Here is a 22,108-nt window from a genome sequence, read left to right on the forward strand (position 1 = left end):
TAACAAACGTGCAGCCACACTGCACCTTAGCACATTCTGATATTATTAACAACTGTGTTTACAAACATTGCATTTTGCCTTCATTGCTCTCTACTGCCTGTAAACAGGAAAAACTTTAAAAAAAAAAAAAAAAAAAAAAGGTCAGAACAGTAACACGCACAACAGCAGAGTCTTTCAAAGCTTTTGATAAATAAACCTTTTGAAACCTGTATTGGAGTCAGTTTTCTTGTGCTGCATTCAGATGCATTTCACAAGCATTTAAACCTCTGAAACCTGAGAAAATTGGTTGGATTTCCCTCCAAAACCTGGGAAAAAACATAATGAGCAACTAGGCAAAAAATGTCCTGCAAACTGCAAAAAAAATGTGTACCAGATAACAAGGTAGTGATCTAAAAATTAGATAATATCAAAAAAGGAGGGGGAATGCCCAGAAAACTAGTTAATACACGAAATTATATATTTAAAGTTAAGTCAAAGAAATATACAATTTGTAGCACTTTCTTTGGCTGTTTTATTGTTTGTTTTTGTTTTTTAATTTTCTCTTTTGGTTTATTTTCAGTTAAATTTCTTATAATTTTTTTTACATTTTTCTTGCTAATTTTGGGTCATTTCTCATGAAGTAGCTCATTGCTTTCTTCTTCTGTTTTTGAAAGAAATCAGGACCATTTGCTCATGTTTCAAAGGGTTGAGTGTTCACAAGATGTGAACGTGTGAGTAAAGGGAGAAAATGTTTGAACCAGTTTGAGTTAAGCATGTTGGGGTTGGGAGCTGAGCAGAGGGAAAACTTTACACAGAGAACCACATGTGTTTGAAAGCCATCGCCAAACCCTGGAGTGACTCATAGTGGGTTTCAAGACTAAATCTGAATCACACAAAGTTGATTTTTCTTTGCCAGGGCTGCAGAGCTGTTACTTCTCTGACCCAAACCAACAACAGCAAGCACATTCCTGATCAATGACACATAAGTCTCTTGGTGCACAATTCCATATTCTCTGACAGTGGACACAAAAGTAAAAAAAAAAAACCAAACAAACAAAAAAAAACTACCTCCATTGTAGTTCAGAGTCCGAGCACACTAAAGTCTGCTCTCAAGTCTTTGAAGGAAGTGCCTGCAGAGGAAGGAGAGGCATGTTTCCTTTCCCACGACATTGTTTTTAATGAAGTCTTTGCCTTTATCTCTCAAGATATGGCAACGGCGTATGAAGGAGCAGGTGTTTCAGGGGTGGATTTGCCCGTCCCCTTTAGAGTATTTGACTCCATCAAGTTGCTTCCGCTGGACAGCGTGTTGGTCATGTGGTGGCGAGAGTTATGGACCGAGCTGAAACATTCACGGCAGCGTTTGCCAACCAGGTAGAGGATTTCAAAGATAGAGAGAAGGATGCAGGCAAGACTGGTGACCACCATGAAGATGGTGAAGATGCGTTTCTCGGTGGGCCGAGCGATGAAGCAGTCCACCTTGTTGGGACAGGGTTTCTGCTCACATTTGATGAGCGAGGGGAAGTCGTAACCCTCGTAAATGTGGTACAGGAGGTAGACGAAGGTGGCGTCTACGGCTATTTTGAAGACCAAAGTGAGGACATATGTCCACCACAGGCCTCCGCGCTTCTTCCCCGTGTTCTGGTAGAGGCGGCGGCAGTTTTCGCCGTACTTAAGCCGATGTTTTCGCTCCCTGTCGTCCCTGTAGGCTACATGCATGACCACCAGGAGAGAGGGGCAGGTGACAAAGATGAGCTGCAGGGCCCAAAGACGGACGTGGGAGACGGGGAAGAAGTGGTCATAGCAGACGTTGTGGCAGCCCGGCTGAGCCGTGTTGCACTTGAAGTCTTTCTGTTCATCACCCCATACCTTCTCCGCCGCCACCACAAACACCATGACCCTGAAGAGGAAGACAATAGAGAGCCACACTCGGCCAAACGCTGTGGAGTACTTGTTCACCCCACTGAGGAGGCCCTGGAGGAATGCCCAGTTCATGACGAGGTTTGTTCACAGTCTGTCTTCTCTTCCTGCTGATGGAAGACAGAGGAAGCTCTTTCCAGCTGAAACGGTACAGACGGAGCTCAGGTTTCAACCAGCCTAAACCAAAAATAAGACACAGTCATACCACAGATAAAACTGAAGGATAAAACAGCTGTTGAAAATTAGGGGGAACCACATCATTAGCATATAATTTCATGTGTTTACATATCTCGAAGGCAGAAAGAAATGTGAGAAAAAAAGCAAAACGGGTGCCTAAAAGTGCCTCTAAACTTTCATTAACCAAACAGACTTCCTTACTATACAGGCAGAAACGTGTTAATTTGTCGCTGTACTGAGAAAAAGTCGGATATCTCTTACTAAATCAGCCATTTACCTCCGAACCACTGCGCTAAACTCTTTTACGTTTGTACTTTCCGTGCGTATTTGCGCATATCCACAATATCCACGTCTGAAAACCAGCCCAATCGGATAAATCCGAAACATTTCGCGTTATTGTACTGTTCATTACAGTACATATAAATTTAGAATACTTACAGTTTAGTCGCTGTCGTTGCGGCTCAGTGTCGGAGCGGAGGAACAGGCTTTGGGATGAACCTCTCCGCGGAGAATCTCAGTAATTTCTCAACAGGACAGGAGTGGAGGGGGTGGAGCTGTTTGCTGCCGTTTCTTCTCCCCACTTAACCTGCTCAGGTGTGGCAGCTTCACTGCTCTCAGTACACCTCTGTTCAGGTGAGGCGAAAGGGCGACGTTTAATTTTCTATATAATTCATTTATTTGAGTTGGGAACATTTGTAAAACTTATGTAACGTGGTCAAACCGGCTCCTTGCACGTGATCATTTTGTTATTTACACGAAATCCATTAAATTGGTATATTTTAGCATGCATTATTTGTATAGTGTACTTTTTTTTAATATATTTTTGCATTTTTTTTTACATACCGTACATACCGTTGGAGTTTGTGATTTTTAAGTTCAAAATTATTAGGAAAATATGCACAGGATCAAGGACTAATCTAATTCGTTTTTTACACTTTGTTTAAAAAATGACTAATAAATCTACCTACTATCTTCCTCTACCTTCTATGTAGTAGAGTAGTTAGTAATTATGTTAGTTATGCAGCTATAATGAGGTCAGCCAACAATCAGTGGATCAGTGTGACATTAAGTAAGTAAAAGACATCAAGCTGTAGTTTCTTTATATAAAAAGGGTGTTTACTGAAATATTTACATGGCAGGTGATGCAGGTTCAAAGTACAAAAGACCATGAACACACTCATGCTCTCGGACAAACACTGTCTCCAGACAAGCACACGCTTCTTTTTCGTTCAAACATATTCTCCACAATCAGAGATGATGACTTTCTGCTTCGGCTTGCCGTCTTTATTTCCCTGAGCCTGCAGAGAGAAAACACATTTAAAGGATACGGCATTTACTTTCTTTAAGCTTTTACAAGCTATTATTTTAATATAACTACCTATTTTAGGATAAGATAAAGCTCCTCCATCTAGATGTTCGAGTTACATGTTTACAATTATAATCTAAATATTTGTAAGCAGCGTGATCACACATATTATCTCTCTATTTTTGCAACTTAAATCAGATTAACTTCATGTCATCTCTAAAAAAATAACAACAACAACAACAACAACAACAACAACATAATAAGAATAATAATACCAATAATAATAATAATAATAATAATAATAATACCCTTTATTGCCTTTGGATTCACCAGTTGGTTAGAAGAAATTATAGTTAAATCACAATACATACAATAAATAACAACATGCACAGTACAGACAACAAAAACATGTGAAGTGTCTCGTGTGAATTATGGTTACAAATTTTACGTTATCACATTTGGTATGAAAAACTTTTTGCAAGTGTTCTTGGTTGCTGCAGCAGCTCTTTAGCATCTTCCTGAGGTCAATTTTATGAGCACTGTCCGCCATAATTTGTAGGACTTTTTTATCCCACCTTCATTATTTATACATCTTAGATTTTTTTCTGTTCTTTCCCAATATTTTTTTGATAATGTTTGTAATTCTGGACACAGTCTACCTTTGTTCTTAGCTCCTGGGTGCCCATACCATGTGCACATGTTAAAAGTTAAAAATACTACAAAAAAAACAAGATGCTGTAAACAATCTCTAATTATAGCATTTGGTAAACCAGCAAACTGCCCTGCTGATTTTGCCGTTTTTGCTTTCTGCTGTACGTATATATGCTTTATTCACATGTAGCAAAAGCGAGAACTAAGTAGTGATATATATATAGAATAAGAGTACATTGGGTAAAAACTAGGTTTTGGTAACGAGAGTGGATTTGTTTGTTGTTTGTTGTCTGAGGGACTTTAAGCTTTTGTTATCACTGTAAACCAGTTTTTTCCTCACCTCCATTGCACGGAGCACATCCATCCCCTCCACCAGGTCTCCAAACACAACATGTTTGCCGTCCAGCCAGTCTGTTTTGTCAGTGGTGATGAAGAACTGAGAGCCGTTAGTGTTTGGCCCTGAGTTGGCCATAGAGAGCTGCCCTGTGAGCACCAGAGACAAGGTTCGGTCAGTTAGCCACAGAAACTGCTTGTTATTCACACAGAGAGAAGACACTCAAAAAAAAAAAATCCTCACCTGGTGCAGTGTGTTTGAGAACAAAGTTTTCGTCATCAAATTTCCGACCGTAGATGGACTTGCCGCCGGTGCCGTTGTGGTTTGTGAAATCACCTCCTTGGCACATAAACTGAGGGATGATGCGATGAAAGCTGCTGCCCTTAAATCCAAAGCCCTTCTCATGTGTGCACAAACAGCGGAAATTTTCTACATGTGACACAGGAAAAGATGCCGGTGTCACTATTTGGCAGCTGATTATTTTGTTATTTAAAGGGGTCTGCTATAATTAACCTCTTGTGGTTTGTTTTACTACTGTTGAATTAATTTTAGTGTCAGTTCCTTTTGCAAGCAACCTAAACGTTGCGCAGCTACAGTTTGTTTTTTTTTGCAAATATGGAAGCCCTGCAGCACACGCACCTACTGTCATAGGAACAATGTCAGCCCGAAGGAGGAAGCGGAGTCTCCCCGCCGGCTTGTTCCCAATCTTGATATCCATGTAGACCTGAGGATTAACTCTGCCTTTTTTAGCTGGGGGCTCCTCCTGCAAAGACAAATCATACTTACTTCATTATCTTAACATAGATAAGATTCAGAGGCAACAAAGCACTTGAGTTTGAAAGCCATCTCACCTCCTGTGTTGTGATTTTTGTTGTTTCTCCACCCGCTGCCTCGGCCTCAGCCTCCTCTGCGGTCTTTCCTGAGAACTTCTTCAGCCAGTCATCGTCCGACCACACTGACAGAAGCACAGTTAAAATCAGAACCGAGGATTTAAACTAGGGAAAGTGTGTTGTAAACGGGTTTAAATAAATCACCTGGTCGAGAAGACCCCTCTTTGATCCGCATGGGCTTGGCGGTGTTGACCCGGATAGTCCGTCCAAAAAGCTCAGACTCATTCTGGCAGAGAAGAAAAAAAGAAAACAGGAAGCTCATTTTTTGGACCTTGTGGACACCTCACAATGTTTAAGTCTCAGAAAAGGCGAATAAAACTTTAATGAATGTGCAGCAATTTGATCCACCTACCATGTTATCAATAGCTGCTGCAGCATCCTACAGAACACAAAGGGCAAATAAAGGTTATGGGCACAGAAAGATTTACCATGAAAGTCCCCATTAGGTGTCAGTTTACACTAGGGTTAGGTGATATGGAGAAAATCAAGTATCATATTATCTTTGACCAAATACCTTAATATTGATTTTGCACTGATATTATAGGGTTGACCACTGGAACTTTCACAAAATATTTACACAATGATATTGTAGATAAATTAATAATTATCTGTGATGTGAATATAATGACGGAGTGGATAAAGGCAAATAACAGAGCTGCTAAAAGACACTGGTTAGTTAAAAAAATGACTTCATTTTACTGTAATGTAGCTTTTAAAAGCAGAAAAAAGACAACAATTACAATATTCCATTATCCAGAATCTAAGATATTATCTAGCACCATACTACAATACTGATATAATATTAATATATAGCCCAGCCCTAGTGTACACTGAAACAGTCACCAGAATAAAAGACTGTTTTCTAAACAAGACAGGATTCCAATGAAAATGTATTAAGGATACCATTCATTTATTCAATTCCTATCATATTTCCATGCAAGAACATATGCATATTTATAATTGGGGTTCACCCTTCTTAAACATCAAACATAATGTTTCTTTTGCGTCGAAATTATTGTATACACTAAGTGCATTTTGTTTCTTTTGTGGCTGCACATAAATTAGATTCACTGGTATGGATTACCATGTGTTGCAAAGGTTAGTTAAAACTTAAGATGGCGTTGTAGCTCAGTTAAGGTCAGTACATCATCAACATATCTTTCAATAATGCAGCTATAAACTGAATTAGGCTTAACTTTTAACTCTCAAATATATAACCTTATTCAGGTTAAAGTCATCATTTTGAAATGTTGATTCATGAGGATCCTCACACAGACTCACAGTATTGTATATTGGTTTAATATCAAGATGATACACCCCTGAATGTATTACTACGGAACTATACTGAGTACATACCTCTGCCAATTCAAACTCGATAAAGGCAAAACCTCTGTGCTTTTCTGAAAGTAGAGCATAAGACACATCGACACAAATTAATATTCATTTTAACCCACATCATATACTGCTAAATAAAAACAGTGTATTTGCCATCACTTATAGTTTTTTTCCTAATTGCTCAGGCATTTGTTTTGAAACTTTGGGTTATTTTTTGCTAAACTTTACACACTAACAACAAAACCTTACACCAAACCAGCAAAACATTACACATCTCTTTTCAAAGCAAACAATTGTTTAAAAAAAAAAATCTTAAAACTCTGCATTTTTGCATGAATACAGTAAACATGAGCCACAATTCAACTAACCACATGACATACTAATTACACACTGGTAGTATAAATGAAAAACACTTGTGGCTTTTCCTTTTTATGTGTGCAGGAAATAGCAGTTTGCAATAAAGCTTTTGTATACCGTCAGGGATCTAAATGGTTAAAGAATGGATGCGTTTCCAAACATAACACACTAGCAACAGAAATTGAGGGGAAATGTTTTTGTTTTTGTTTTTTCAAACTGTTCTTACACTTCTCATAGACCTGATGCACAGTAAATGTTAACAAAAATCATCTTTGTTGGAAAAAAGGCTAAATCCCCCTTTTCTTTGTGGGTCTGGCCACAAGACTTCATCCACATCTCTCTATCCATTAACCCTTTAACAGTCATTGTAACCGCATGGTTGACATTTTTTGTGATCAAATTGCTTTTCTAAAAACTTGGCAAAACCCAATTTCATTTTACACAGATGCTTTTACACAATGTATTTTAGTATTTTGATTATACTATAATTCAATTCTGTTTTATTATATTCAACTGACTATTTTTTCCTACCATACATTTTACAAAGATTTTGTTACTAGATTTATTATTTGTATTTATTTCATTTGCTTATTTTTTATATTCATTTTCTGCATTTATTTGTTTATTGTATGAAGTTACATTTATTTTAAAATTTGTATTACATAGCAGACTTTTTTTTTTTACCATTTTATACTGTTTTGTGTACTAGATTTATTTTATTTGTATCTATTTATTTTGTTCATTTATTTTATATGTTTACTGCATAAAGTTACTTTTATTTTTTAGATTTCTATTATATTACATTGACTTTAGCCCTTTTTACAGTGCATTATACTGGGAAAATGTGTTTTTCCTTAATAAATTGATGCATTTTGTTAACATATTCTGCTGTCTATAATGTTGTATAGCTTTTTCGCAAAGGCATTTCTTAGTGTGACTGTTAAAGGGCTATGAACTATGAAAATATATAAAACGTCAACCTTTGGCCTATTATGTGTTTCAATGTAGAAATGTAATGTGGAAATGCAATTGTCAAAACAGCGATTCACTGTAGGGAACAATGTTAACCTTATTTTTCTTCTTTTTTTTGCTATGGGTGTGTTATTAAATTGTAAAGTGAGTGCAGAGCAGTGAGTTGTGTTTCAAGTTTTGCACAAAGTGTGTTGTAAAATTGTGTAAAGCAAAGAACATGCATTCAGTTTGGCACATTTCGTAAATGCGTTGGCTGCTTGGTTTCAGAGATAGAATCACTGTTGGTTTGTAACAACAAGAATTTTTAAAAACTGAAACAGAAAACTCCTGATCTTACCTGTTTCATAATCTAGCGGTATCTGGATGTCTGTGATGTCTCCAAACGGAATAAAAGCTGCGTGTAACACCTTCTCATCCACCTCCTCTGCCAGGCCGCCTGATACAAACACAAATAAGATTAGTGTATTTAGACGAGAGGATAACGGTGCATGTTTACGAGCCCTGAGCTCCTGAGACTAAAGCTTGTTTTTGAGTTAAATGTCATTTACTTAGAGTTCATTTCACAACTTAACATCACGTACTTCACTTACGGCGTCGGGAAAACTGTACAGAGTGTAAAATCAGTGAAGCTGCCTTGTTTTCAGGTGACGCTTTCGTGTTTCACCGGCTAAAACTTTCCGGTTTAGTTCATTTTTTTAATATTATGTGCACTTCATACATGTTTCGTTATATCTCATAACATTGTCTGTAACGTAATATCATTACTGCGTTAGCTAGGTTTACTGAAACAATGTATTTTAATGTGTTTTTAAGGAAAGTAAATGTAACTTACCAACATACAGCACTCGTTTGTTAGCCGCCATATTGGATGTAACCCTTCAACTTTGACCTCAGCAGGTTGTGATTGGTGCAGAGAGGATAAAGCCCGCCTCCCAGTGAGCAGATGTTGTCTCGCGCCACCTGTCGGAGGATGTCGTCATCACGCCTATTTCACTTTATTTTATTATCATATCAAACGTTTTACATTTAGCAGACTGACACCGCAGCGCCACGATAAGCGGAAAAGCCACTTTTTTTTATCGTTTTCATTTTTCACAAATACTTCTAAACTTCACCTATCTCTGCTATACCTCTCTTGTCTAACCATTTGTTTTCATAAACAACATTCTTCAGTTTTTACAGGTAGGCTATTGATAGCCGGTATTTGGGCCTCCCAAATGTTAACAATAGATGCACTTTACGAAATGGTAAAGGCGGAACGACTGAACATGTCTTCCTGGATTGTGCTCATGTCACCTCTATTTGGTTTAATATACAAAGGAACCAAACACAAAAACTTTACAAGATGTCACACTAACTAAAATTAGATATATCAGTCTTCTCGTAATTTGTGATCGTAATCGTAAACTGCTCAAAAGTATGTCATTAATGTGATTATTATTTATCTTTTTTTTAAATTTATTTTAAAATGTCCTTGACAGCAACTGAAAACTTAAAACTCATCCATTTTAAATGGGCAAAAACGTTCAGACCATTAAGGCATTTCAGTTTAATTCCATCTTTTTAGCAGACCATGAAGGTTTTTTTATTTGTTTTTTTTTTTTAATTATGTTTCTCTATGTCCTCTTCATGTTATTTATTATGCAATTGAATTTGTTTAATTTTACAACAAAATATTGTGATGCAACTTCTGTTTTGCAAATATCAAATGCATATTGTTGAATGTGTCAGTAAAGTTTTAAATAATAAAATACAAAATAAAAGTAGTGATGGCTGAATTACATTTTGCTGTTTCAGTATTCAGTTAAGGATTTTTTTTTAAATAGATATTTTGACTTGTCACAGCAGAAAGCCCAGCTGATGATAATGATGTCCCATTATCACACATGGTTTTCCTACAATGTCATGTTGAAATGTCTTTCATACGGGGATAAAAAGGCCTGTTGAGCATGCTGTCTCACTGTCATGCTGTCATGACTTATTAGGAAACAAAGAGCCATTGTTAATGTTTCTCATAACGCCGTGCTTTTCCTGCTATGACAAGTCAAAATATCTGATGTAAAAAAAGAAAGAAAGAAAGAGACTTACCCCTGATGGGAAATTACTCTACTTAGGTGACATACACTTTCCTTTTATTTTCTTTCACTATTTAAACGTGGCATTTAATGTGCAGACATTTTTCTGGGACATCACTTTCTACTGACACACTTATAAAGGGTTTATGAGTTGTAACAAATTTGGCTACTTCATCAATTACCAATGCTAGGGTAATTTATGCTAGGGTCAGTTATAATTAATTAATAAGGACAATGTAGTGTGGCCAGGTTGTGAATAATCTCCTTGGCTTGTAGTGCAATATTTTGTTTGACCAGAAATGAAAGAAAAAGTCAGTTTACTTTCTTTTCTGTCATCTTCTATGTTAATACTGGGCTTCTGCTGTCTGTGTTTCTCTCCCTTTATCTGGCCCTTAATTAGATGTTATAGCTGGCATATATCCTATGTGTTGGCCAACAAAGAAAAACTCAAACATGAGAATGATACCCATAAAACTGTATTTCTTATTGTCACAATACATTTTTGTTATTTATAAAGTTAGATTTAAAAGTTACAGGCAGACTGTTGTGACTTCCTGTTCAGAGAGTCCTCCACACTTTGTTTAGATTCATGGCAATAAAGTCAAGACAATGATTTGAACCAAAAGGTTTTAATGCAAGGGCTCAGTGACAATTCCTCATTTGGTACAGGAAAGGAAAACTCTCTGTATTTAGAGAAAAAAAAAAAAGAGAAAAAATGAAATCAATAAATTATAAATAAAAATTAAATAATAAATTATTTTATTTTATCCTTTAGCTGTTTGTTTGTTGTTGTTTTTTTATTGCGTTTTTTGGTTTGGGTTTGTTTTTTGTAATTGTCCTGTTAACTTGTTTTTTATTTCCTTTTTGACTTGGATTTAGAATTTTAAACATATTATTTTATAATGCAGTGTTCACTTGTGTAGACCCCAGGAAGAGTAGTTAAATCATTAAATGTTTTATTTTCCCTTCTTATGTTACCAACATGTATCAACCATCTGTCCTTAGCATGATATTGTTTGTGCTTCTCTTGCAGTGCGCTGACTGTTCTGCCCCTCAACCCGCTGAGGCCTTTTCTGCACACTACCAGCAGGTAAGTGTGTCAGATACGCCACAGTCAACGAATAAGACTGGTTCTATGTAAGCATTAAAGTAACACACCAATGATAACCTTGATATATCATCCCTTTATTGAGAATACCACACACCCATGATAACATGATAGGATGGAGGAGTCCATCAGTTCAAATCAAACATAAAACTTTCAAGCAAAGAAAAAGAACAAGGCTCATTTTCCTTTTAGAAAAAGATTTCTCTCCTTTGCCACAAAATGAAGGACCTTCATTCAAAATTCATTGCATTATTGCTTTTGATATGCAGTTTAAAAGTTTTACAGAACTAGAAAATTATGAACTGTAATATTTTCAAAATGTTCAAGTATATTTTTTAAATTACATTTTCCTTTTTTTTGTGTGATTTTTGCATAATTGTTCAGAAGAGTCAGGTGTTCGGAGTCAGTGTGTCTCCCTAATCTTTGCACCCTGAAATGACACAGTGACTTTTCATTATTACCACAATACTTTTATTATGTATAAATAGCTTAAATGATTATGAATTATCATACCAATTAAATGCAGCGCGCAGTCTTCAGGATGTGGCAGCAGAAGCAGTGGTAGCCATGCTGCCCACTTTCTGAGTGGCGTCTTTCTTTGCCTGGTGGGCTTGCAGCACGGCGACAGCTTCTTCCACCTGTACAAACAGAACAACAAACATGAATAATGACAATGAGTTTTATACTGATAATGGACATTTCAGTGTTAAATTGCGACAAAAAAACAGAGGTAGCAAAGTACCTTTGAGCGCAGAGATTCATGAGACTCTAACATGTGCAGCAGTTCTGAGTTGTCAATCTCCAGCAGCATGCCAGTGATCTTTCCTGCCAGGTTGGCATGCATGGACTGAATCAGTGGGAATAGACGCTCACCTGTTCAGGAAAAAAATGAGAATAAATCAACCTGATAAAAATTTAAAAGCATTACAGTTCATTCATTACGACATGGGATTCATACCTAGCATCTGTTTCTGCTCCTGAGGAGGCGCAGCAGCCAGCATGGAGGCCGTGAGAGGCTCCTGGCCCTGAACGTGCACAGCTGGCTGAGCCTGGAAAGGAAAGAAAAAAAGCAAAATTATTTATAGGTCTGGGGTCTTGATATGATAGGAGCACAAGATGATGTGACTGGTCATTTGCACGTACCGGCTGTAAGGCAATAGGTTGCACCACCTGGGGGTTGGGGTTACGAACACCCGTGGCATATTTGTAAGGAGGGATGGTGCGGGGCCCGGGGACTCCCATTGAGGGACGAGGAGCCATGGCCTGGCCAGAGGCTAACAGAGAGGAGGAAACACAAAGCAGAATTCAGTATCTTGATGTCTACTGTATATGTAGGTTTAGTAAAATGCTAAAGCTAGAGATAACAAGTTGATGATGATGATCTTGGTCAGTTGTTATTAGTGAACATACCTCTTGGGCCCTGAGTGCCGCCACCAGGACTCATGTGTCTGAGGTTGGCACGGGGTCCTGGCTGACGCAGTGAGCTAGGGATTCCTTGGAAACCACCTGGGAGTGACAGAAGCAGAGACAAAAACAATTAGATATAATTCAAAATGTCGTAATAAAATGGAGATATTTTTAAACAGGTCCACTGAAATATAAGTACGTATATGGTGACTAATTTCTACCGCATGGTTACGCTCAACCTGGTCCTTTTTTTTCTATTTCATTATCCACTGGGGATAGTACCCCATAAGCAATTTTGTATGTCGTAGTTAGAGAAGAAACAACCCACCCTACTCTCCCTGTGACTGGCTAGTGCTCATTGCCTTCATTAATTGAACTGGCTAGGTTTAGGTATGAGGAGTGAGACTGATTAGGGTTAGGGTAAAAATGTCAGGGTAAGCCAAAAAGAGGCAGGGTAAAGTAGACAAGGGCAGGTCAGTTCGCTGACACAGTAGGCGGGATTCTCAGCTGATTGCCATAGCGACACCACATAAAACTGGCTGACATTTTTTAAAATCTGTGTCAAGTAAATAAAAAAAAAATTACAATCACAATCTGTCTGCTGTTTTTTAACTCCACCTTCAAGCATCTGCTCAACTCGCTTGGAACCTCGACTGAGGTGGTACTTTAAAAAGTGCCAGGTACTATCCATAACTCTTGCTAATGGAAAAACAGAAAACATTGAGTTGAGTTGAGTAAGTTACTGACAGTCTGTCAAAGATAGATGCAGTATCGTGTAGTGTCACATGCTCACCTTGACCTCTGCCGCCTTGTTGCTGCCACCTGGGGTTGGGTCGCATTTGGGCCAGCTGATTGGGTGCATAATATGTTGTCCTATTCTGGGCCTAGTGGGTACAAGAAAGTGGAATGAATCATTTTTTGGCATTAAAGTCACACCCTACTGAAACAGCTGATGAGACTATCTTTTCAATCTGTGGCATTTTTACTGAAATGGAAACAAAAGTATCATTGAGAGTTGAGGTTGTGTCCAACAAAAAAAAAAATCCACTGTTCTTTTAGCTCTGTTTTTGGTCTCCACCAACTCATGTAGGGAACATCTGGCTCTTAAGCTGCTAAATACTATGTTCACCAAGAAGTCATCAGTTTTGCCAGTCTGCAGTTTTATGCTCGGCTGGTATGGATTTTTAGAGCTCTTTCAAACATAATGACCCAACACGCTAAAAAGCTTCATAGAGCTAAGGGGATATGTAAAGTGGATCTGTAAATAGGAGTGACCCCCTTCCATTTTAAATATAAAAAACAGATTATGGTCATGATAACACACTCTATCTGCTCAGACTGTGATTCTCACACCTGTGGCACAGCTGGCATGAAGTATCCACTGGTGGGCTGGAATTGATTAATGATGGCATTAGCCGGCATGGCCCTCATGCCAGCGATCCGCTGCATGTACTGGTTGGTGAGGTGGGCTTTGCGCTCCTCTTTGCGCTGAGCGAGAGCCACGTAGAGGGGTTTCGAGCCAACAATGCGTCCGTTCATCTCAGTCACGGCCTTGGTGGCCTCTTCTGGGGAGGAGAAGCAGACAAAGCCGAAGCCCTTGGAGCGACCCTCCTCTAGCATCACCTAATATAGAGACAGATTGCATCTGGGTAACTTAAAACACACAAATTTGTCATCTCTGTTGCTATATTTATATTGCACTGATGCAAACTTAATGCTTTAGCGGTGATGCATTGCAACATCTGTTTGATCCTTCTCACCTTAGCACTTGTGATAGACCCGAATGGAGAGAACTCTTTACGCAGTTTCTCATCGTCTATGGTGTCGTCGAGGTTCTTAATGTAAAGATTTACACCCTGAAACCAGAGACAGACAGTCACGATACATATGTGACAGCTTCTTTGAAGTTAATGGGTTGTAATTTAAGACTGATTTTGATTTATTAAGGACTCAGTCTCTACAGACCTGATAACGACTGATTCTCTCTTGTTTCAGCAGCTCAAACTTCCTCTTCAGCTCTGCCTGTCGCTCCATCTTCTTCTGAGCTCGGCCCACAAACACAGTCTTGCCATTGAGTTCGGTGCCATTCATGTCCTCTACCGCCTTTGGATGAAATCATTATTATCAGAGGATATGACCAATAAAGACTCGCTTGCTACATCCTCAAGGGGCCAAAGTACCTTGTTAGCGTCCTCGTGTTTCTCGTAACTAACGAATCCAAAGCCTCTGGATTTGCCGGTGGGATCTGTCATCACCTTGACGCTTAGTGTTTTACCTGCAGAGGTTAAAGGTCATATAGGTGGATGTAAAAAAGCAAAACTATTACATAAGAGATTGGAATAACACTCATAAATCAAGTCCCCTTTTTACCATATTTGTCAAAAAGCTCCTTCAGCCGATCGTCATCCATATCGTCACCAAAGTTCTTGATGTAGACGTTTGTAAACTCCTTGGCTTTGGCACCAAGTTCAGCCTCCCTTTCCTTTCGAGATTTGAAACGACCCACAAACCTGAAGGAAGAGGGAAAGCAGCGAAACACACTCTTGTAAAACAGACCCAACATAGATGAGATAAACAAACCAGGATCCATTTCTTTTGACTTCCTTTATCCGATCTAAAACCACTTCTGATCCGGAAGAGGAGGACCTGACCAAGCAAGCATGATACGTAAAGGCAAGTTCATTCTTTTACATTAAAAAAAAATAAATAAAACTGTGACAACATCCACAAAACAAATTCACAACTACATTTCAACACGTGACTCATCATTCCTGGGGTAAGCCATGAAAAAACCATCAACTGCTGTTATTATCACCAGAGGCAGGCAGATATGTTGGCATGCTAGACATCACAGTGACAACCATCTTAACTCTTCGTCCGAAACTTGATGAGGAGGTGGATGGAGAGGGATGGAGGAACAGAGTCTCACAGTACAAAGGAAAGCTGAGGAGGACCAAATGATCTTATATACCTTGCTATGACGACCTTTCCCCTTCCGCCATCCAGTATTGCATTCCTGCATTCGATCCATCACTAAAACACACAAGCGTGGTCATACACACACACACGTACAAACACTCCAAGACGGGTGACCAGCGAGTGGACAAATGAGGCAACAGAAAATGCGTCTGGTACGAAAGACAAGAGTAAGTAAAAGTTTTTAGTTGGTTATCTATCAGGTCAGAGGTTATCTTCACACTGGCGGTAGTGAGAGATGAGCTGATTAGTCAGATTATTCACACACAAGCTCACCAACTGAAAAAAGACATGAAAAGTCAGTTCACTCAACATGTGTGGAATAAACAAGTCAGGTTTATACCCAAAATATAACACTGTTTCATACATATAAGCTATTACCATTATTACCATATGGGCAATAAGAACTATGCCTTCTACATATGGACTTTCAATGACATGATAACAAGTTTCATTTAAAAGTTCAAGTTAAATATTCTCCAAAAGTTTTTTTTAAAAGCACTATCATCAACGAACGCCCCTTTGTCCCCAGCTCCTGGATTATATCAGACACTCACACCTTGCGGTCATTCAGAAGCATGCCGTTCATCTTCTCAATGGCACGATCAGCTGCATCCTGGGTCTCAAAGTGGACAAAAGCGTAACCCTTGGAGCCATTTTCATCACACACCACCTGGAACAGAGGAAGACATATGGTTAATGTGCATCCATAGAGTGGTGCAAGAATGAGTCCTAAAACCCAGAAATGAGTTAGCATTTTATTACTCCCAGTTCCCTCATCCTAGAGTCAATGTTTTTTGATGGGTTTTGGATTAGATGCCTGATATAAGGTCTGTGGTTAACATAAGCTTAAAAGACTTCCATATTTTGTTCTACGACATAAAATACACGGGTAAATACCCAAATCTTGAACTTTGAAGCTTTTATGCGTCTTAAAAAAGGTGATTGCTAACAAGTGGCTATATGAGACTACAGAATGTCATCACGCCAAACACGGCTTTATGGCCTACTTTCGGTGGCACAGTTGAAGTCATGTGAATTTGGTGTAGGGCAAGGCAAGGCAGCTCTACTTGTGCAGCATATTTCATACAACAGCACAATTCAAGGCGCTTTACAGAGCAATAAAATATTAAACACAAAAAGGATACAGATCTACAATAAAAGAGGAAAGATATAAGATATATAAAAGGTAAAAAAAATGATGCCTACTAAATGATTTAAAAAAACACCATTAAAAAGAGCAAAAGCGCAGACAAGAGGTGCAAAGATAAAAGGACTATTTAAAATGTTTTAAAATCAAGTTTTAAAACAAGTTTGCATGTTTGTGTAGTTTGTTCCTGGCCTAATTTAACTTGTGGCCCTTGCATTTACACTTCAGAAACCATAAAAGAAAACAAAACTTGGAATTATCATAAACTTTTCTTTGGCACAAAGCTGTTTTTCTACAATAATACAACAAAATCCATGATATACCATTGGCTTTGCAGTGCTCTATTAAAGAGGCATCATGTCACTTTCACACAGTTGTTTAACTGTTAAGCAATAGTTCAAAATTGTAATAACAAAATCTGTACAGACTTTTATGAGATGATCGATAGAACTTCCAAGTCTATCTTGTAAATATAAAGCTGTAGCCAGGTAGCCTAGCTTAGCATGAAGACCTGAAGCAACAAGAAACAGGTAGCCCAGCTCTGTGCAGTTTAACACATTTACTCTGGTCTGTTAAATTTGTAGAAAAACCACAGTGACATTTTGGAGTTAAATAAATTTAATTTAAATTTGTTTACATGTGTTGTTACTTCAATAAGATAAACAAAACTATACATTATTTAGCTTTATACTGTTAAATTTGTTAAGTTTTGTTATCTTAAATTTGGACACAGCCAGGCAAGGGGTTTCAGTATTATGCTAAGCTAAGCTAATCAGCTGCTGGCTGCAGCTTCACTTTCAATTGTCAGACACAAAAGTGGTATCATGCTTCTAATCTAACCTTCTGCAAGAAAGCGAATATATGTATTTCCAAAATTCTGAAAGATTGCAAAAATGACTACTTTTTGTCAGACTTACAAGAGAGATGATTTTACAAGTTTCAAGTGAATAGAAATATTGTTCAAATGTATAATCTAACTGAAGCGCAACATGTGTGAAATTTCCAAGCAGGAACAGTTTTTCCCAAAATTGAGAATTCATACATCAGTTTAAAAGTCGCTCGGTTGTGTTTTTAACAGTGGTACCTTGCAGGAGAGGATGTTGCCAAAGGCAGAGAAGGTGTCGTACAGGGCTTTGTTGTCAATGGATTTGTCGAGGTTCTTGATGAACACGTTGCCCACGCCGGACTTCCTGAGGGAGGGGTCTCTTTGGGACCACATGATTCTGATTGGCTTCCCTTTCACCACGTCAAAGTTCATGGTGTCCAGGGCTCTCTCAGCTGCAGGAGGAGGGGCAGAGAGGTGGATGTTTACATGAAGCCCTGAGTCTGAAAACATGTCAGTCACTAGTGCAGGTGTGTACTTATCATGCTTTTATCTATCATGGTCAATACATGTGCCATGTTGCTGTCACATAAGGTATTCTTATTCTACCAATACCTGTTGTTATAGTGCAGCCACCATTTAAACCACAATAACATTCCCAGTGGAGTGTATGAAAAGAGTTTGTCCTCCTGTGCAGTGTGCTGTCAGCCCATTAACAGGGCACATGTGACATGGTTAAGATACTGCAGTCGGCCATGTGGCTGATGAGCAGCTGGCACGAGTGCGAGGGGCAGCTGCAGTGGGCAAGCTGGGAGCACATGGCCCCCTTCTCTATCTCACCACATGCTGCTGGGCCACGTACCACCTAGGCTAGTTGCAGTAGCAGTGCAGCAGGCCCTCAGATAACGAAAAAGGGCTTAAACTGAGCTGTTAAGATGCAATATGTTTCATTTACCAAAATCATTATGTCCACTTTGAGCCCATTTAATCTCTAAGGTTCGATTTATACCATTACTCTCTTCCGTCTATCGCTCTAACTCTCATATAGGCTCTCATGTCGATGTGGGCACACATGCCAAAACATCCTTTTGTTCAGTCACTCCACAGTAACAGACACACACAGACAGGCCAGGCTTTCCAGCTAAAAGTGTCTGGTAAACAAAACGGAGCTGCCTTGCGTCTGCTGGCATCAGCAGTTTGGCTCGCAATTGTACTTCACCAGCCCGTGTGCTCAGAGAAGGTGTGTGACCGCTGTCAAACATGTGGTCTTCTGGAAGGTTCAGAGCAGAAATCTTAGTTCAAAAAGGCCGAAGTGATCTGTGTAAAACGTGATAATATTCTGTAATATAAAGAGATGTTATTTAGTATGACAGTGAAACAAGGTGGTAAAAAAAAGGCGTTGAATTTCTTGTTAACAATTTCTGTCATGTTAAGGACTGAAAAGTATTACAGCCAGGCAAATTTTGGGCTGCTCAGAAAGTCGTTCTATATTTAGAGAGGGGTCCTGGGAGGTATGTGCTGGCATGGAGTGTGAGTAGAGCATTCTCTACCATTGATGGGGAAGAGACACTCGACAAGAATGCTCAGATGAGCAACACACTGGGTCTCGTGAGTGTTAACACATACGGCCGTGAAGATTGCAAACAGCTACCGCTTTAGTCCGCATGAAATCACATGCACTGACCAGTTATTCTTCATTACAGACAGCGAGCTATGGCCCCACAGGCACATGCTACGACTCCATTTAAACACCCAACAGCTACCATCCCCCCCATGTCTACACTTCCAATAACAAACGGTGTCTTCTCACTTCTGGCTCTTTTTACATTTACTCCAGTGAGCCATACCACCTTCCTGGAGGTGAGCCAGTTGTTACCTGTCGTTACTCTGGCTTTTGGTTACCGACTCGAGCACAGATAAGTTGTGACAGGTGTTTAACGTTGATACAAGAGGCAAAGAAGTCCACACAATGTAAACAGTATCACAGGGCCACAACCATGAGTACTAGGAGACAACACCTGCTACTGTTGCTCAATGCCTCAATACAACTGAATGCAGACATGTGGTTCAAATAGATTAACCCTTTGAAACTTGAGCAAATTAGCTTGATTCCTTACAAAACAGGAAATAGGCAATGAGCGATGGCAATGAGCGTTATTGAATTTTTTAAATAAAATTACCTGAAAATAAGCCAAAAATATATAAATAAATAAAGTTTTTCAAAAGGTGCTAAAGATAAAAATTTAAAAAATCTTTAGTGTAATTTTAAATGTATATTCTATTACATTATATTATAAATTAAATGCTTTTTTTTATATATATATTTTTGCCTTTTTAAAATAATCTCTCCACAGCCTTTTTTAAGTCAATTTCTTGTTACCTTTCACTAATTTTTTCATTTTGCAGCACATTTGTTGCCAAGTTGCTCATAGCTTTCTCCCCATGTTCTCAGAAGAAATCAAACCTATTTTCTCTTGTGCCAGAGGTTTAAATGTTTGTGAAAAGCATCAACAAAACTGATTTCGATCAAGGTTCTAAGGAGTTAAACTAGTAGCTCAATTAAGATATTACAGATAAATCAACAATGTGATTCATATAATCTTTAACAAATTATAAAGTAAAGCTGGGATCAAATACAATACACATAAGACACGTCAAGCAGGCAGTGCAGGAGTGATTGCTCAGCTGTCCTGTCTCTTGCTTTCAGTGAACACAGCAGCAGAGGGCAATGGGAATTAGTTTCACTCAGTGGCCCTTTAAATAGGAGCAGAAATGGGTCACTTTTTGGGTGGAATAAGTAAAAAAAAAAAAAAAGGAGCACATATTCCCAAATGATAAGGTTTAAATTACCATTCTTCTCACTTCAAAGCACATGTCAAACTCTGCATGTGTATGAAGGAGGGCTTTAAGTGATATACAATATATTAGCAGGAGTATAAAACAACTGGGACATGCTTATATGGGTCAAATGAGTGCTCCAATGAGTCTGAGAAACGGATCTTGGGGTTTAGACTGCAAAAATATTACTTTACAGTCATGTCATATTTACTGGCAGTGCTGATTTTGCAAACAGTTGTAGGATTGACATTGAAAGCATATGGTGACATTGTCATAATTTGAAGGATGCATGCTTTATGCATCTTAAAGCCTCATGCAACATGCTCAAACTGCACAATTCACGTGTTTTATTTCTTACCGTCAGCCGGCTGAGAGAAATTCACATAAGCGTATCCGAGGGATCGCCGGGTGATCATGTCACGGCATACCCGAATGGAGAGCACCGGTCCGGCTGGGCTGAATTTCTCGTACAGCATAGCCTCCGTGATATCGGGGTGCAGGTCGCCAACGTAGAGAGAAGCCATCGGATAACTCCCCGTAGCCGCTGTGTTCATATCTCGGACTAAACTATAGAAATGAATGCAAGGCTTCCCTCAGAATCGCCAGAGAAATGCCGGTATATGAAGTGTACTCCGGGTCCGAAATGCGCTCCACTTCTCCGCTAACTACTGAGACAGCTGGCTGTGTGCTCCAGCGTGTTAAGAAAATGTCAAAGCTGAAAAATCACGATGTAAAAATCTCCTCTGAAGTATTTTTTTCCTTTCAAAGACGCCAACTTCGGGTGAAAGCCCCGAGGCCTCGTTTCGTGTGTTTTTTTAAATTATTTTTTTTTGCTGTTTTTTTTTTTTATTTTAAATAGTTTGCATTTATTTATGTAGTAGTACAGTTCTTGTTTTTATGTAGATTTTGTGGATTTTATATTTTTTATATTATTTTTAAGTTTTTCAAGAACGGTGAGTTAGACACTCACGGTTGTTTTGTGGCCGGGGAAAGAGACTGCGTGAGGAGAAGCGTGGGCACTTTATAGAGCGTGGCGGTGCGGAGGAAATAGTGGCCAGGGTCAAACATGGGAGAGAGAGGAAAAAAAAAAACAAAAAAAACACTGAGCATGCGGGGTAAAAGGGAGAGAGCACACTGTACTGTCCCAACTACAGAGCTCAGCTCCCCACAGCGACATCTGGGTGGGAATACAAAAGGCTGCTACAGAAGCCATAATACTGTACACAGGTTTTGTGTTTATAATTATATACTGTATATGTATTTTATATTGCGCATTTTCTTATACTATATTCATTAATTATTCACTTCTGAGATCTTTTTGTAAAAGTAGGAATACTGCACTGCAGAAAATACTGTGTTAAAAGTCGTGCATTCAGATCTTTAACAAGTAGAAGTACAAACGTATTGGCATCAAAATATACTTAAAGTACATAAAGTGAAGTAGTCTTTATTGCAGCTTTTGGCTCATTTTAGAATAATATTGATTATAATTGAGAAATTAATGTGTTTAACATTAATGGTGCAACTAGTAAATGTAGATCCCTTTTCAATTGCTTAATATATTGCTTGGTAGTTTATAATGATACACCATCATTAATGAGTTAATTACATTGTGTTATAATCAGAAACTGTAAAGTAAAAGGGACTTAAGTGGTTGAATAAATGTAGTGGAGCAAAAGTGAAAATTTTACCTTGAAGTTGAAGTGGAGTTCGAAGTATAAAGTAACAGACAATGAAAAAAATCAGGTTACTCAAAATTGTACTTAACAGTTTTGAGTACTTCCACTACTATATTAATAATACTTCATACCAG

General features: G+C 38.5%; 3 protein-coding genes across 4 annotated transcripts; all 3 read right to left on the reverse strand.

Annotated features, from left to right (window-relative positions):
• Positions 1 to 612: 612 nt before the first annotated feature.
• On the reverse strand, positions 613 to 2,609 carry gjb10 (gap junction protein beta 10). 2 transcript variants are annotated; one of them, XM_042500736.1, is made up of 2 exons: positions 2,512 to 2,609; positions 613 to 2,073 (listed from the first exon to the last, which is right to left on the reverse strand). In XM_042500736.1, the coding sequence occupies exon 2, from the start codon at positions 1,969 to 1,971 to the stop codon at positions 1,180 to 1,182; it is 792 nt and encodes a 263-aa protein (XP_042356670.1). In that variant the 5' UTR covers positions 1,972 to 2,073; positions 2,512 to 2,609; the 3' UTR covers positions 613 to 1,179. The 2 variants fall into 2 exon arrangements, with proteins under 2 accessions (XP_042356670.1, XP_042356671.1); XM_042500737.1 differs by having other exon boundaries at positions 613 to 2,036; positions 2,512 to 2,581.
• Positions 2,610 to 3,167: 558 nt separating this feature from the next.
• ppie (peptidylprolyl isomerase E (cyclophilin E)) lies at positions 3,168 to 8,785 on the reverse strand. The gene is made up of 10 exons (XM_042501094.1): positions 8,751 to 8,785; positions 8,256 to 8,354; positions 6,611 to 6,654; positions 5,607 to 5,633; positions 5,399 to 5,480; positions 5,216 to 5,319; positions 5,004 to 5,127; positions 4,608 to 4,793; positions 4,371 to 4,513; positions 3,168 to 3,371 (listed from the first exon to the last, which is right to left on the reverse strand). Exons 1-10 carry the CDS (start codon positions 8,779 to 8,781, stop codon positions 3,303 to 3,305), a joined length of 909 nt encoding a protein of 302 aa, XP_042357028.1. The 5' UTR covers positions 8,782 to 8,785; the 3' UTR covers positions 3,168 to 3,302.
• A 2,372-nt stretch (positions 8,786 to 11,157) lies between these two features.
• On the reverse strand, positions 11,158 to 21,311 carry pabpc4 (poly(A) binding protein, cytoplasmic 4 (inducible form)). Its single transcript, XM_042500397.1, has 15 exons — positions 20,654 to 21,311; positions 17,719 to 17,912; positions 16,042 to 16,157; positions 14,879 to 15,018; positions 14,689 to 14,783; positions 14,474 to 14,611; positions 14,269 to 14,364; positions 13,862 to 14,131; positions 13,302 to 13,392; positions 12,512 to 12,607; positions 12,245 to 12,375; positions 12,060 to 12,150; positions 11,844 to 11,974; positions 11,615 to 11,739; positions 11,158 to 11,531 (listed from the first exon to the last, which is right to left on the reverse strand). Exons 1-14 carry the CDS (start codon positions 20,847 to 20,849, stop codon positions 11,638 to 11,640), a joined length of 1,887 nt encoding a protein of 628 aa, XP_042356331.1. The 5' UTR covers positions 20,850 to 21,311; the 3' UTR covers positions 11,158 to 11,531; positions 11,615 to 11,637.
• Positions 21,312 to 22,108: the final 797 nt, after the last annotated feature.

The sequence above is a fragment of the Plectropomus leopardus genome, chromosome 14 (assembly GCF_008729295.1).
Source record: "Plectropomus leopardus isolate mb chromosome 14, YSFRI_Pleo_2.0, whole genome shotgun sequence".
NCBI classification, from domain to species: domain Eukaryota; kingdom Metazoa; phylum Chordata; class Actinopteri; order Perciformes; family Serranidae; genus Plectropomus; species Plectropomus leopardus.

Excerpts from the sequence above, each read along its gene's own strand:
- gjb10 (XM_042500736.1), bottom strand. The coding sequence starts at position 1,971 with ATGAACTGGGCATTCCTCCAGGGCCTCCTCAGTGGGGTGAACAAGTAC.
- ppie (XM_042501094.1), bottom strand. The coding sequence starts at position 8,781 with ATGGCGGCTAACAAACGAGTGCTGTATGTTG. Across the intron at positions 6,655-8,255 it reads ACCGCTAGATTATGAAACAG|AAAAGCACAGAGGTTTTGCC; the intron begins GTAAGATCAGGA and ends CTCTACTTTCAG. Across the intron at positions 4,514-4,607 it reads TCTCAAACACACTGCACCAG|GGCAGCTCTCTATGGCCAAC; the intron begins GTGAGGATTTTT and ends TGGTGCTCACAG.
- pabpc4 (XM_042500397.1), bottom strand. The coding sequence starts at position 20,849 with ATGAACACAGCGGCTACGGGGAGTTATCCGATGGCTTCTCTCTACGTT. Across the intron at positions 16,158-17,718 it reads GCAACATCCTCTCCTGCAAG|GTGGTGTGTGATGAAAATGG; the intron begins GTACCACTGTTA and ends CCTCTGTTCCAG. Across the intron at positions 12,151-12,244 it reads AACCTATTGCCTTACAGCCG|GCTCAGCCAGCTGTGCACGT; the intron begins GTACGTGCAAAT and ends TTTCCTTTCCAG.